The sequence below is a fragment of the Neocloeon triangulifer genome, unplaced genomic scaffold (assembly GCF_031216515.1).
Source record: "Neocloeon triangulifer isolate White Clay Creek 2 clone unplaced genomic scaffold, ASM3121651v1 ptg000014l, whole genome shotgun sequence".
Taxonomy (NCBI): Eukaryota; Metazoa; Arthropoda; class Insecta; order Ephemeroptera; family Baetidae; genus Neocloeon; species Neocloeon triangulifer.
This window is the reverse complement of record NW_026775556.1, coordinates 14,636,392-14,651,142: the sequence shown is the minus strand read 5'-3', so window position 1 is coordinate 14,651,142 and position 14,751 is coordinate 14,636,392. Positions and strand designations below refer to the sequence as shown.

The 14,751-nt window shown below is 39.7% G+C and overlaps 1 protein-coding gene across 4 annotated transcripts in view; it reads right to left on the bottom strand.

Moving 5' to 3' along the window:
• The window catches only part of LOC132201854 (neurobeachin), a 149,059-nt gene that overhangs the window by 53,509 nt on the left and 80,799 nt on the right, over nucleotides 1-14,751 (bottom strand). Inside the window, exons 9-32 of one of the 4 annotated variants that reach the window (XM_059628376.1) lie at nucleotides 14,587-14,733; nucleotides 14,400-14,525; nucleotides 13,857-13,997; nucleotides 13,634-13,782; nucleotides 13,118-13,331; nucleotides 12,671-12,893; nucleotides 12,367-12,509; nucleotides 12,121-12,311; nucleotides 11,722-12,064; nucleotides 11,499-11,663; nucleotides 10,039-11,434; nucleotides 9,797-9,980; nucleotides 9,590-9,743; nucleotides 9,353-9,532; nucleotides 9,157-9,300; nucleotides 8,976-9,098; nucleotides 8,714-8,891; nucleotides 8,036-8,221; nucleotides 7,411-7,523; nucleotides 7,121-7,240; nucleotides 6,444-6,966; nucleotides 6,147-6,382; nucleotides 5,394-5,844; nucleotides 5,108-5,244 (exon numbers count right to left, since the gene is read on the bottom strand). In XM_059628376.1, the coding sequence (XP_059484359.1) occupies nucleotides 5,108-5,244; nucleotides 5,394-5,844; nucleotides 6,147-6,382; nucleotides 6,444-6,966; nucleotides 7,121-7,240; nucleotides 7,411-7,523; nucleotides 8,036-8,221; nucleotides 8,714-8,891; nucleotides 8,976-9,098; nucleotides 9,157-9,300; nucleotides 9,353-9,532; nucleotides 9,590-9,743; nucleotides 9,797-9,980; nucleotides 10,039-11,434; nucleotides 11,499-11,663; nucleotides 11,722-12,064; nucleotides 12,121-12,311; nucleotides 12,367-12,509; nucleotides 12,671-12,893; nucleotides 13,118-13,331; nucleotides 13,634-13,782; nucleotides 13,857-13,997; nucleotides 14,400-14,525; nucleotides 14,587-14,733 (5,967 nt within the window). Of the gene's footprint in view, nucleotides 1-5,107; nucleotides 5,245-5,393; nucleotides 5,845-6,146; nucleotides 6,383-6,443; nucleotides 6,967-7,120; nucleotides 7,241-7,410; nucleotides 7,524-8,035; nucleotides 8,222-8,713; nucleotides 8,892-8,975; nucleotides 9,099-9,156; nucleotides 9,301-9,352; nucleotides 9,533-9,589; nucleotides 9,744-9,796; nucleotides 9,981-10,038; nucleotides 11,435-11,498; nucleotides 11,664-11,721; nucleotides 12,065-12,120; nucleotides 12,312-12,366; nucleotides 12,510-12,670; nucleotides 12,924-13,117; nucleotides 13,332-13,633; nucleotides 13,783-13,856; nucleotides 13,998-14,399; nucleotides 14,526-14,586; nucleotides 14,734-14,751 lie in introns of all 4 variants that reach the window. The other 3 variants (XM_059628377.1, XM_059628375.1, XM_059628378.1) reach the window with 3 other exon arrangements.

The window sequence follows — 14,751 nt, the reverse complement described above, 5'->3', positions numbered from 1 at the left end:
TTTTCCGGGAAATCGGATTTTTCCAAAAACAGAAAATGTTGAATATCTTTGCTAAAAATGAGAATATATGAATGCTCTTTTCACTACCAGACGTAACTTTTCACGCCCAACAACTTTGCTGTTGATTATTTTTGTGTAGGTCAAAGGTCAAGGTCACTAATTAGCAAATTTCACTTTCAAACGCAATTTTCGCAAAGAAGCACACCTCGGATTTTTTTCGTGATATACAAAAAAATGTAGCCCTAAGTGTGTAGAACAAAATACTTGATTTCCAGATTGGTAACTTTTTCTGTTTAATTGATATTTTTAATTGAATATAAAAAACAGTGAAAAATCACTTTTCCGCAAACGAAATTAATTTTCAAACAGCGATAATTTTTTTTCTGTTAGAGATACGCAAAAACTTGTAAGTACAAAAAGTGTTTCTAATGACCTAACCTATCGAACCATGTATCGATCATGTAGGTCGAGTCACTTAAGGTCATTGACCTCAGTGACCTGTGACCTTGAAAAACGATATTGCAAAAAATTGGAAACGTTTCAAAAAAGGCGCACTCTTTTTCATTATTTAATGAACTAATATTTTGCAATATCGTTTTTCAAGGTCACAGGTCACTGAGGTCAATGACCTTAAGTGACTCGACCTACATGATCGATACATGGTTCGATAGGTTAGGTCATTAGAAACACTTTTTGTACTTACAAGTTTTTGCGTATCTCTAACAGAAAAAAAATTATCGCTGTTTGAAAATTAATTTCGTTTGCGGAAAAGTGATTTTTCACTGTTTTTTTATATTCAATTAAAAATATCAATTAAACAGAAAAAGTTACCAATCTGGAAATCAAGTATTTTGTTCTACACACTTAGGGCTACATTTTTTTGTATATCACGAAAAAAATCCGAGGTGTGCTTCTTTGCGAAAATTGCGTTTGAAAGTGAAATTTGCTAATTAGTGACCTTGACCTTTGACCTACACAAAAATAATCAACAGCAAAGTTGTTGGGCGTGAAAAGTTACGTCTGGTAGTGAAAAGAGCATTCATATATTCTCATTTTTAGCAAAGATATTCAACATTTTCTGTTTTTGGAAAAATCCGATTTCCCGGAAAAGCGCACCATATTTTAAGCTGAAAATTTAGGAGAAGCTACCTTTCAACAACCCCAACAACATATGTGAAAATCAAAATGGTAACTTTTCACTGCCAATTACACCTCATCCTTTCCCGATTTCACCCGAAGACCAAGAAGACCAGAGAAAATTTTAAAATTTAATTAAAAGGAAAGTTTTTAAAAAAACTCCTCAATTATAGATTTTTTTTTTAATTTTACATTTTATCAATTTTCATCTCTCTAAATCTCAAAATTAAGAACTGGAATGAAATAAAAGTTAAATATTTTGTTTGATAATTACTTTTTACATGTTTCCTTGTTCGCCCACACTAATTGTAAAAGGCCTGATGAGATAATTCAATTCTGCGCCCCTAATCGCATTCCTTATATTTCTCCTTTACTTTTTTTCCTCTCTCTTTCTCCTGCCTGATGAAAAAGCTCTTCGTCAGACGTCTGTTACTGGTTTCTGTTTTGTTTCTTGACTTGGTCAGCTAATAATTTTATTCATCGAGCAGATGCTGCCTCATGATTGTTTTTTGGTCACTGCTGCCGCCGGTCGCTCCGGCCGACCAGGCAGAGCAAAACAAACACCGCTTGGAATGGTGGTTCGGAATTATGCATGAGCGGAACGGGGAGAAAAACGATTTTCCGCAGCCTCGTCATAATTTTATCATTTGTTATGAAAGGCCAGTGGCTGCTGCTGTTTTATTATGATCGAGGCTCATTTGTCTGCGAGAAAAGACATAACTCACGCAATAGAGGATATACCTGAGCGCACTGAAAGAAGTTCTTCAGAATTGTGTAAAATTGATGACAAAAAAAAAAAAAAATGTTGCGTTAGACAAAAACTGTGTCCTTTTGAGACATCCTTTTGACTCAATGGACCCACATCAGCTAGACGAGGTGGACCTTTTTTGATAATAATAATTTATTTCTTTTCGTGCCTCCCACTGATTCCGGATTTTTGATAGAAGTTCAGTAAAACTTTAAAAGGGGGAAAATATAAACAAATAATATGGAAACCATGGTTTGAGCAACGAGAAGAGGATGAAAGCAAATTGGTTTTTATTTATCATTAATTTAATTCTTAACGTAATAACAAGATTTTTTTCAATTTGACAATTTAATTAAAAAATATTGTATTCACTTGCATCAAATTAAAAGAATAGAAATAAAAAATGAAAAATAATTAATTAAAATAACAAACACACAATATTGCAGCATTGAAATCCCTTTAATCGATCAAAATCTGAACTTCCCCAACACTTTTCAGCTTTGTTCATCATAATCATAAGGATCATGTATTATGGAAATGCCAATGATTTTTTTTTGTAATGATTTTTTTACAAAAGTTGAGCCCAAATAAAAAATAAAGAATAAATTGGGTGGTTCCCAAAACTCACTCTTGGGCTGGCCCTAAAAATTAAATTAAAAACTTTTTCTGTTCGAGAACATGACGATTTTTGTCTGCTAAACCTTTTTACTCTATAGTTGCAAAAAATACTCTTTGCTTTTTAATAATAAAAAATTAATTATTAATTAATTTTAAAATTAATTATTAATTAATTTTTTCGCACACTTGTTGTTAGAACGAGAATTCCACCTTGCACGTAAGCAAGAGTTCTTGGGCCAGCAGAAAAGCAAGGGTTAAAAAACTTTGCGTCCCGACTGAGCTAATTATCATCGATTGGGATCCAAGCGCGGACGTGAATGCGATTGGCGCCATATCGACATCATTCCTGGGATGCTTCGCCGGGCAGTCGGCGGACGGATCAGCGGCACCCAGCAGGGTTTCCGATAATTGGCCGCGAGCAGGGCGACGGCGTGTTCAAACGAAAGAGTTGGCCGAACGAGGCAAGGGCGTGGTGTCGACGCCGCCGAAACGCCTAATCAATAATTTCCTTCTCTCTTCACATGCCGGCGCATAATAATTCATCTCGTTTGTTTGTTCAATTGGAATATTATTTTGTTGTGATAAGAAGGCGCCGACCGCGGCCGGCCGACGGCACTTGATTATGAATGTTTCAATTTCGCTAATGAGCGTCGGTTTGCTTTGCTGGGGTGATATGTGCGGCCAATTATAACGAGCAGAGAAGAACGCTTTCAGCGATTCGATGAGAAAACGAACGCGGCATTCCCGAGACAGACTCATCTCAAACAACGTACACACATATTTATGCTTGTTAAAAGATTTAATGCGTTCTCAGGCGGACACGAGAAGAGAGCCGGCGTGATTCGGCTAATGTCAAATTATTACTGATTGATTTTCAATACCGTGCGCCAATATATGAAAAATAAAATATACATTACAACCACTAATATTGCTAATTAAAAAAAATTATTCATTTTAAAATTCAATAAAAATAAAAAATAAAAATAGGATTGTCTGCAGTTTAGTTTTTTTTTAAATCTTCAAACAACTTGGGAATTGATAAACTATTTATGTGTAAATTCCAATTTATTAATATCGCCAATAAATCATAGAATATGGTTTAATTACACCAAATTATTTTAAATAATTTTCTTCTTTCAACATAGGATGCTCTCTCTTGTAAAAGTTAGGTTCGCAGTTTAAAACGATTTCACAAAAATCATATTAAATAAACCATAAATATGACTTCCAGGTATTTTAATAAATTTTAGGTAATGCAAATGAAATTTAAACTCTTCTCGTTGTTTTTAAATAAAAAAGCGAGTTTTAAGCAGTCAAAATTTTCCAAATTCCCTCAACATTATCGACATAAATTAGAAGTGAGGTGCAGTGTGGCGAGTTATGTACAGATATTACTTTTTTACAGCCGGCCCGCGGTATTAATTTCAATTCGAACCTGATACTTTGTCTTACAGATCGATATCAGGGGTCAGCAGTCGGAGGGAAAAGGATGTTGCAGGTTGCCCGGCGTAAATGATGACGCCGTGTGTGTACGAGAGAGAGATAGGCTCAGTTACGTCACTGCTGGTTAGGCAGGTAGGTAATACCTGGCCGAGCCAGTGGGGAGTCTTTTCTTAAACAAACACACACGCGGGCATTAAAAAAAGCAGCTCTACCTTTAGGCTGATACGGCCGTAAATCAAATTTTACAAGGACCATCTGCATAGAGTTGGACCAACATCGTTTAAGAATCAATTTTGCTTTTCAGCCAACATGTGTAAATAAACGTTCCGGACGGGAATATTATTCGAAAAACCACGTAATAAACGATGAAGATTTTATCTGCCAGCAATAAATTAAGCGCACGAAATTCGCAATAAAATCGTCCCGAGCGAAAATTTCTTTCCCCGGCAACGTTTATGGTCCATATTTCAGCGCTTGCTCCACTTTGCGCCGAGGTGTGCTTCTTACATGGCTAATGAGTTTATTAGCTCTAGTTGTCAGCATCGAAATCGCCGGCCGTTAAGTGCGGAATTTACGTCCCAAAATGACCTCGTATTATTTCTTTCTTTTAATTGGGCATTAAAAAAGGCACAGCGATGAAATCTGAGGAAACGTTCCTCCGTCCGGCTGTAATCCAAACGTCCCACCTTCGAACTCGCACGTGGGCGCTACAAAACTGACTTGCCCACCCTCTTTTTATAGTCGCTGCTACACATCTTGATCGTAGCAACTCGAAACTTTATTTTTTACTTAATGAGAAATTTCGTGCCAAATTATTACTCAAACACCTACTCAGGTGTTTGGTATATTCAGCAATGAGAAGAAAATCAACTTTGGAAAAAATATTCACTCTTCGTTAATCATTCTTGACTTCTTGCATCGGATAATTAATTATGCTTTCGGTAAATAGTCGCCAAAAAGCTAATTTAAAACGCGCTCCTGGAATTCGACGGCGCCGTCGCTCATGCTTTGTCGGCCGCCCAACTCTAATTACAGGTAGCCATCGTCTGCTCGGCTTAATTAAATATTTAAATTGCTTTGCCCGACTCTATTAGCGGCGGTAAACAAACAGACAAACAGGCTGGACGTGTAATAAACGGCGGCATGCAAAATGGTACTCACCTCAGCATCCAACTTCTTGAACTCAGGGTCGTCCTCGTCTACCTCGAAGTAAAGCTCGGTGCTGGTTATCGACACCATGCCAGAGGAAACTATGCCCGGAGCAACCAGTTTTGCTTTTGTGCTTATGTTGATCGGACCTAGTAGACACAAAAAGCAAAATTTTTAACATAAAGTAGCAAATAATGAAAATCGATTTACTTTATTTTTTAATAAAAAATTAAATTGAAGAAAATTAAACTAATAAAAATTTTTTTAGTAAAAAATAGAAGCAAAAAATTGAGCTTACCAGTGAGATCACAATCTAAGTCTCGGTCATCAGCTGCCAGTTCGGAGTCATCAAGCAAGTCTGATGATGTGAGAGTTTGCTGCTGCGATCTAGAGATGGCCAGGTGAGCGTGAAATTCTTCCCTGGCCTGCAGGATCGCATCCTCGGGGGCGCCGTGTTCGAGGGCAGCTTTCAATGTGGCCTCGGGGTGACTCGAGCCTAATGGGTTGTGCACCAACCGCTTCCTGCGCCTGGCGTCGTCCTCCCAAACGTCCAACTTCCAGTACTCACTCTGCCTGGCCTGCTTGGGGTCCATGAAACCCCACGCTCCGTGCTTGTTGGACAAAATGTTGACCACCTTTTCAAGCAGTCGGCTGGCAATCACATTGTCCCTGCGCCGGGCAGCGGTGATCAGGTGATCACACATTTTCTCTTCCTCGCGCCTGTCCACCAACGTCTGGGCGCACTGAGACTATTTAAACACAACAAAATATTTGTTAATAACTACAAATAAACATTGACCAATTTCACAGTTACAATTAGAAAAAGTATTATTTACAAAAAATGCCAAAGTTGACGCTTTATAGTATAATTTTATAAAAACGCTAGGCATTTATTTATTTGTAAATATTCATTTTACAGTAAATTTAATAAACTTTTCTATTACATTAAAATAATTATCAAGCTTCTTTTTTATTAATCAATACTTGCATTATATTCTTTTGACACAGTATTTTACTAATTTATGGATATATCTGATCATGTTAATTTTACCTCAAAATCAGCATGCTTCAACACATCGTCAGCCCTCATTCTGTTTAGAATGAACTCTGCCTCATTGGCGACCCTAACAATGTGGTCCTTCATGGCGTGTGAAAGAAGTCGGCCTTCGTTGATAAGCTCGATGAACGCCAAGCCGGCGTGTTTCTGCAAAGAGTTTTGCCACTCTTGCGAGCACAGCAGCATAACCAGCTCTACCACGGAGTTGCTGTTCTTAAAGGTTGTCAACCCTAAGCACAAAAAATTAAAAATATGGATTTATGAAATAAAATTGTATTAAAAATTGCATACCTTTTCCCTCCATCAAAAGTTCCTGGCCGTGCGAGCCGACCAGAGTTTTGGAGAGGAATGGCGCGAAGTCGACCATGATTTCCCTCAGCAGAGGACACACAGAGCTGAGCGCAGTCTCCAGTTTCTGGGTGAGACTCGCCTCCCTTGAGGGTGTGGGCACTGGCAGGTTGTCAGTGTTGACCAGAGTCTTGATGGGCAACTCTTCAGGGCGCGCCGTCGAGGGCAGCATGGAGGCGTCAGGGTTGTGAGGCACCACCCGGACGACCGAAATTTCGGCTGTCAACTTGTCACCCCTCTCGCAAGGCTGCTCGACCAACTCACTGCTGTTGGAGTGTGAGAAGTTGTGCATGTTGTGGTGGTCCTCTCTGTTCAGGGTGTCACCATCCTCGTTCAGGTTGACGTCTGTCCAGCTCTCGTCCACCTGACCAATGAGCTCCGCATTCAGCTGCTGCGGAGGCGCGGTCAACTCGGTGGGACTTTGCTCGGGAATGTTGCAGTTTGTCTCCTCAGTTGTATCCACACTCTTAAATATTTAATTTTCTTTTAATTTTTTTTCTGGTGGAAATTATTAGATATTTAAAAAAAAAAGAGAAATTTATATATTTACACAAGTGGTTAATTAAACAGTTATTAACTAGCAAAAAGAGCACAAAAGTTAATCAGAGCTCCAGGCATACCTCGAACGGCTGAGATAAAGCACGAGGTCTCATTGGAGCATATCGCACGCTTTCTGCCAAGTCTACATCATAAGTGTGAGCAATGGGAGCAATGTGAGCAGATCCCGAACGCCCTCTAGCCTACAAGACCAATGCACCAAAGAGCGAGATTTATATGTTAGTTTTGCTCACGGATGCTTTTTTTAATTTGTTAAAACGCCAAAAATCATGCAAGATGCTTTTCGTTAAAATGAAAGACGAAACAATAGCCAATTATGTTAGTTGCAAGAAAAATAAATGAACAATTTTACCTTGATCGAAGAAGCCACTGACGAGTCATGATCAAGGACTGAGGAGTTGTTTTCGTCAACAACAATGACTTCGTATTCGCTGTCCTCGGCACAGTCCTCTCCATGGATTGCTCCTGAAATAATTTAATTTAAAAAATCATCCTCAAAATGTGTCTTTGTATTTGCTTGAAACAGCAAGATACATGCCGGAACAATTATCTCCAAAGAATAAAAAGGGAAATTGAAAAGCTATGAAACATTTTCAAAACAGTCCATGCAAAATAAAAATAAAATATATAGTTATAATTTTGTAAATTATTTTCATCAACTATCTAGTAGAGATAAACATGATAAACATTTTTTTATAAAGGGATTAAAAGATGCAGATTAAAATAATTATCTTTAAAAGATCTCAAGGCACACAATCACACGGTAACTGTAATATTGTTTGTTTTTGATGACATTTAAATAATAATAAATCCCATGCTAACAATGAGATAGGGTATAAAAAGTCTGATTTTTACAAAGGGAAAAATTCTAATGAAGAAATTCAATGAAAAACGGTATGGAAATTGAACACCAAAATGCAAGAGAACGTTCCTATATATTGTCATGTCATAATGAGGAGGCAATTTGTTATTTTTACCTGTCGCGCGATTGTTGTTTCGGTAAGTGTGCCTCACGTGTGGGGGCAGTTTGGTATGATTTCGCAGGTATTGCCGAGGATGGGAACGGGAAGGAGGCGGTTGGTGAGGGTGAGGGGGCAAGAACTGAGGGTGGACGTGGTGGGACCACTGAGGGAAAAGGGGACGTCCCGATCGCCCGCCGCATTCTGTCGCACCAACGTGGACAACACCAAGTTAGATAGATAGAGCCATAATTATATATAAGGTAAAGCAAAAATCAAGAAAGTTTTGGACTAGTGATTGTAGCAGCTTTCGACTGTTTCTCTTTAAATCTACTATTAAATGCAGATGAAATGTCGGAAAAATGTCTGTGTAAATCTAGATTTCTAGTTAAAAAGTTAAAAGTGGTTAAATCGAATTAATGAATAGAGCTTTAAAGTCTAATTAGTATTAGAAGTGGAAAATTCAGTTTGATTTTAATTCCAAATCAAAACTCTATCTGTCATGTTTAGAATATTTTATATAAAAACAACCAGCATGCCATAATACATTTTCAAATTCTCAGTCAGCATGCCGTGTCAGATTCGACCACAATAAAATTAATTAAGGAGCAGGCAGAGTTTTGATTTAGAATCCAAATACCAAAGGGGTTGTTAATTGAAAGTGATATATTTCTACTTGATAACAAAATCACTTGCCTGGAGATGAATGCGAGTGCAGGTGGTGAGAACTGGTGCCGTTGCTGCGAAGCGGCGCTGGACTGGGTGTAGGTGGAGTTGTCGGAGGCTCCAAGATGTCTCTGTACTTGGAAACCATGAGCACCGAAATGAAGTACACAATTGCCAGTGACAAGAATTGCGCCTGCTTTGTCTCCTCCTGAAAATATTTTTCAAAATGAAGAGACGCATTCAAGATTTTACATGCACGATTATTTTAATAGTTTTAATGCTTCGGTCCTACCACGTCTCTGTATATGACGGCCCTCAGTCTGTTGACGTCCATATCCTGCAGCAACTTTTCTGGGTCTTTCACAGGACTACCCACCGAATTCATACTCTCAGCCATGCTCTTGAAGGCAGAAATCTGAAATAAAAGCATATTAACTTGCATTTTTTTAATTTAAAAAGTATCCAATAAGTACCTTTGGTGAATTTTGGCCACGGACAAGAGAGTGCAAGTGGGCCGTTTTGCTTCCGGCTGGCAGTACCGATGAAGAGGCGTTCTGCATTGTTGGTCGACTGCGCTCTTTGCACTCGAGACAATTTCTAACAGCGCAGGTACAAACCTAAAGAGAAAACAACATCAAAATTTATATGAAAATTTTTTCAGTTTCTAACCAGTCTGAGACATTGTCGAAGAATGCCACCGCTAGACATATTTTTCTCTGCCTCCAGCTCGCCAAAGTTCAATGAACTGGCAAAAATGAGTACATCAGCCATGTTCACAAGCCTCTGCAGAAAAGAAACAGCGACTTCGACAGGCATTCCTTGTGTCGGTTCAATAACATCAAGCTCGCTCTGAAATTTTTAAGATTGAAGTCGGTTAAAAATATTATTTAAAAATTTGTAATTTACATTAGGTGATGTTGCTGAAGCCAGGAGAGGCAGCAGTCCACCACAGGCGATAATGAGATTGTCAGCAAGCTGGGAAATCAAATGGACCGTGTTGACCACAAATATTGCATTTTCGCCACTGTTGACAAAATCTAGCACCGATTTGGTTGAGTGGCTGCAGCAAGAACAATGTTTTATTATAATAATTAGCCTTTTTATAAAATTTACCTCCTCCAAACTTGGATGTCAGTCTCAAGTGAAAAGAGAACATCAGACAACAGTCGCTGATGGATGTACGACCATTTGAATTCGGGAATGCGGAATGGGGGTCGAGTTGGCCCAGGACTAAACATGGTTCGGCCACCTTGCCCTTTGCTTGTGCCAGAGGACGCTGACTTTGAGCGCTTTGAATCTGGAATTGCAAATTTAATATAAAAAATAAAATCAGAAGTAAAAATTATAAACTATACCAAAATGGACAGGATCAACTTGGGTTGCAGTCGACGAACTGTGTGGGCGCTTCTGGGGCGACCGCTTGGCCGAAGCTTCCTTTTCAGGCTCTTCTACATTCAGAACAGAGACCTGTTCCTGTTCAGGTATTTCTTCATTTTGATTCTCTTCTGTTTCTTGCTCCTTCTGCAGAACTACTGATTTTGGTGGCAATACAAGATCACTATTTGGAGAGGGTAGACTGGGCACCACTGCATCTTGGTTATTACATGTATCACAGCTGATGGCATCATCAGGGTTTGGCACTTGGTTCAACTCAGGCAACGGTGTAGGCGATTCCTTCGGCGTCTCCACTTCCACTTCTACTGCAGGTGGCTCTGTGCTTTCTTTACTTTCATCAACCTCCTCCTCTGGCTCTTTCGGCTCAGGTTCCTCTTTCTCCTCAACCACTTCACTCTCCTTACTTTCAGCTGGAATTTCTTGCTTAGTTTCGCCAACAACTTCAGAAATTTCATCTAATTTTTCCTCTTTTTCATTGACCTTTGGTGAAGCTGGAGCATCTGCTTTTTTGTTTACCTCTTCAATTTCTTCTTTTTCTAAAATTTCTTCGATAGCTGCTTCTTTTTCTTTACTCTCAATGACTTCTGTTTCTTCTTTTGAAACGATCTCTTCTTCAACTGACTTTTCTGCTGTCTCTGCAATTGACTCTTCCACAGTTTCCAGTGGAGCCTCCTCTTCCCCCTTTTCACATTGTTCTTTTCCACTCTCTGCAATTGAATCAATAACCTCAGCGACTTCTTTGATTTCCTCCACCTTTTCTTCCGCATCATCTTTCACAGGAGAGGACGGCTCCTTTGAAGGGCTCTGGCTACTTGCAGGAGATTTGGACACAGAAGAGACACAATCTTCCACCTCCTCCCTTGACTTCTCTCCACTTCCATTCAAGGACTCGGTGCTTGTGCCGCCTCCAAGAGTCTCAGCCTCCTTCGGCGCCTCTTCAATTGGTGCCTCCTCGATAAGCGTCTCTCCTGCAGATTCAATAACATCCGATTTGACAAACTCGCTCGGACTACTTGTGTCCAAGGAGGCAACATTATTTTGCTTGTCCTCCAGAATTTTCATGGCCTGCTGGTACGTCGCAAGGTCTACAGTATTTTCACCAAGGTCGCAGTGGCACTCCTGTGAGGTGCTCTCCCTCTCCTTGGGCGACTCGTTATCAGTTTCGATTGCAGGCAACGATTCGTCAGGCAGTGACGGTGAGCTCTGATACCCATTCACTGCCTGCTGCTCCCAGCCTGAAATTGTGCTTATGGGACGCATTTGGCGCACCGCCGGGTCAGTGATGTTGTCCGACCTCTGCCTCTCGTAATGTTCGTACATTTGTGCAAACTGCAGCTTGAACTCCTCATAGGACACCTGGGAAAAATAAAATAAAATTAAAAACTTTGTTGAATTAATCATTTAAAAAAATCAACTGTACCTTGGAGTGCACAATGGCAAGTGTATCAACCCACACTCTCCAACCGCCGTACTCGTGTTTGATGGCGTGGTGCAGCAACATTCGGAACAGCGAATAGACCATGTCCGAAACTTTTTGCTCCTCGGTGTTCTTTGGGTGAATGTAAGCCATGGCAATCAACCATTCCTAGTTTTCAAAATGAATTGTTAAAAAAAAAAGTTTTTTTAAGTTTTGATTATTTTACCTGCCAGACAGACATTTGCAGAACAGTCCTTCGGTTCTCTCTGTTATTATTGCAGAGTAGGGTCATGTCTGATAGAAATAGTTTTTTCACATCCTGCAAGTTGTCTGTTTGTTTTGACTGGCGAATTAAAGTAGCAACCACTTTGAGGATCATTGGATTTTCAAGCCTGTAGTGCGATTCTGGCTCTGGATGGCGTGTGTAAAGAATTTGCTGGCTAATGTGCTCGGTCAGTATTTCGTAAAGTACATTGTAGGTTGGTAATGTTAAAGTCTCTTCATTAAGTAACAGTCTTTCAGCTAGCAAAGTGTACAAATTGTGTGGACTCATGACATCATATTTTCTCCTGCAAATAAAGCAAATATTTGAAGTGGAATAAATATTATTTTAAGTCATTTTTACTTGTGTGTGCTTCTGCTTAGGAAGAATCCAAGCAGTTTGAGGGACTGGAGGCGAATCAACTGGCTTTCAGAGGCGAGGAGTTTAAAGACTGTGCGCACCCCCTGCTTGACGTCAAAGGCAGGGACCATTGAAGAGGGGTGTTCCGACATTAGAGAAATCAACATTTGCAAAACGTCATGCAAATTTTCATCCTGCGAAAATAATTATCATTTCAATTTATTTAAAATTATGAAAAAAATCAATTACCTCATGCATGGTTGTAAGGTAGTTCAATATGCTCTGGAGTTCATCATCTTTGACTCCATTGCCAATCATAATGAGCTGCTTCAGAAACAGAAGGATGTAGGCTCGAATGGCCAGAATGTCTTTCTGCTGTGGTCGAGGACCATCTAGAACAACATTTTAAATTATTTAATAACTTTCTATTTCCATTTCTTTTAAATTTTATTTTATAATGTATTTAAATATCGATTGCTATTTCATTTGATAAATTATAAATATTATTAGTGTAATTTTAATATAAAAAAATTGTAAGGTATTATTTCCTTACCGAGACCTTTGGGGGTGATTCCGCTCTTGGCCCTGGGGTTGACGACCCAGTAGTAGTACTTTAAGGTGTGCATGGTTTGCAGGACGGTTGAGACGCGGCGCACATTGGAGTAGATCTGCGTGTCAGCGAGAAACTCGGTGGCCAAGTACGAGTAGAGTCGCGTCTGCACAGGCACCGGTGTGTAGATCCAAAGGGCAGGGTTGAAGAGCACGTGGTCCAGCAGCTGCCAGGTGAGGAACGAGAAGCAAAACAACTGCGTGGCAATAGCTTGCAAGTTTCTATTTGCTAGATTACCGCCGACTAACTACTAGTAATTTAACTGAACGTGTTGAAGTGCAAATCATTGAAATCAAATTTGGTTTTTGAACTCAGAGGTGAAGCGTTTTGGACGTGCACAATGTAATTGAACTATGGGACACCGCTGCGGGTGTAGATGGAAAGACTCACCTGTTTGAGCAGCAACTCACTGTGCCCCGAGAGGCAGGTGACCAAGTGCTTGGTCAGCGCAAGGAACGAGCTCAGCACCTCGTTGGTCAGATGCTCCCGAGAGGCTTTCTGAAGCATGAAACTGATCACAAGAAAGCCGCGGTTCTGGATCATGTGCTGCTGGACGGTCTGAGACGTCTCCACCAAGTGACATATGAAGCCGAGGAGTTTTGCACTGAAATTGGCAAAGAAATTATTTTCAAAAAAAAAAGATCAAAATTTTGAATTATTTTTTTTTACAGAAAACATTCTCTAGATTAAATAAAACACCCCTTTGATTTGTAATGTGTTAAAATCTTGAAAAAGTTTTTGCGCTAAAATAATTCATTTTATTTCAATTAAAATTTTCTAGTCAAGATATAAATCCTCTGACTCCAGAGATTAATTATCAGTGTTCTCAATGCTTAATGGGCGTGTCAAAAGTTTTTGACAAGCTCATCATTTAGTCAATTCATGTAAAATCTGCATGTGTCTCACCACAAATTAGGGTCTTTCTTGCATTCAGCAGCGTTGGGCCCGCCGTCGTAAGGCAAATCAAGCTGCGAGAAGAGCGGAAATAATACTTGAATGCCGCCTATAGAGTTGAGGGTGCTGTGAATGGAATGTGTGACGACCGCCTTGACATCCTGGTAATGACGATTCATTAGCAAAGTGATTCGGCTGCTCTCAAAGAAAATTGCCGTGGCAACCACGTACGTACCTGCAGCATGAGGGCGTGCGGTGTGTGAACAAAATAAGCCTGGTTGCCCTTTGGCGCCGACTGCAGGCATAGCTGACTGTCTGTCGCCACGGGGTTGTACATGAAAACGATTGCGCTTGATAGCTTGCCGTCGTACAGAACCTGCAGCGAGGAGGCAATCAGATGGATCTTTTGATTGAATGGTGAAAGCGCTTGCTCGCTAAGTGTGACTCTTGTCAAAGAGTCAAACAGCTTTTGTGCTCGCAGACACATTGTGTAGTACAGAATATAACTTGGCAGGCAATATATTGATGAAAGGAGATCAAATATTTGATATAAAAAAAATCAGAAAGATGCATTAAAATGAAATTTAAATTAAAACAAAAAAATAAAAAATTCAAAAGTATATTTAAACTAAATGATTTTTTTTTATAAATTGCGATGGTTTGAAAGAGGAAAAAATCAGAAAAAACATTCTGCGAATATTTACCAGACAGAAGAACGCCTTTGAAAACTACAAGCTAGATAACAAATGATAAAAACAAAATAAAACAAAAATCTTACAGTGAAAAGGTTGAACTCAGGAGTCATGCTTGCAGGACTATCTACTGAACTCTCATCGTCCAAACTCACCCTTTTGTGATTGTCTGGGAGGTTTAAATAGCACTCATTGTCAAACCTGAACTGACTCTGTACAGATAAAATTAAAATCAATTAAGTGTTATTTTTTATCCAAAAAAAGTTTTCTAACTTTATAGCCGGGTCCAAGTCGGTGCATAGCGCACACCTGGTGTGTGGTCAGAGCCTCCCCAAACAGGTAGATGGCCGACATTTGGCCGCAAAACACGCGCTCCTCGTCCAGTTCTGGCGTGGCCCCGATGTAGCACTTGTCGAACGGCTGCAAAATCAGTCAGCG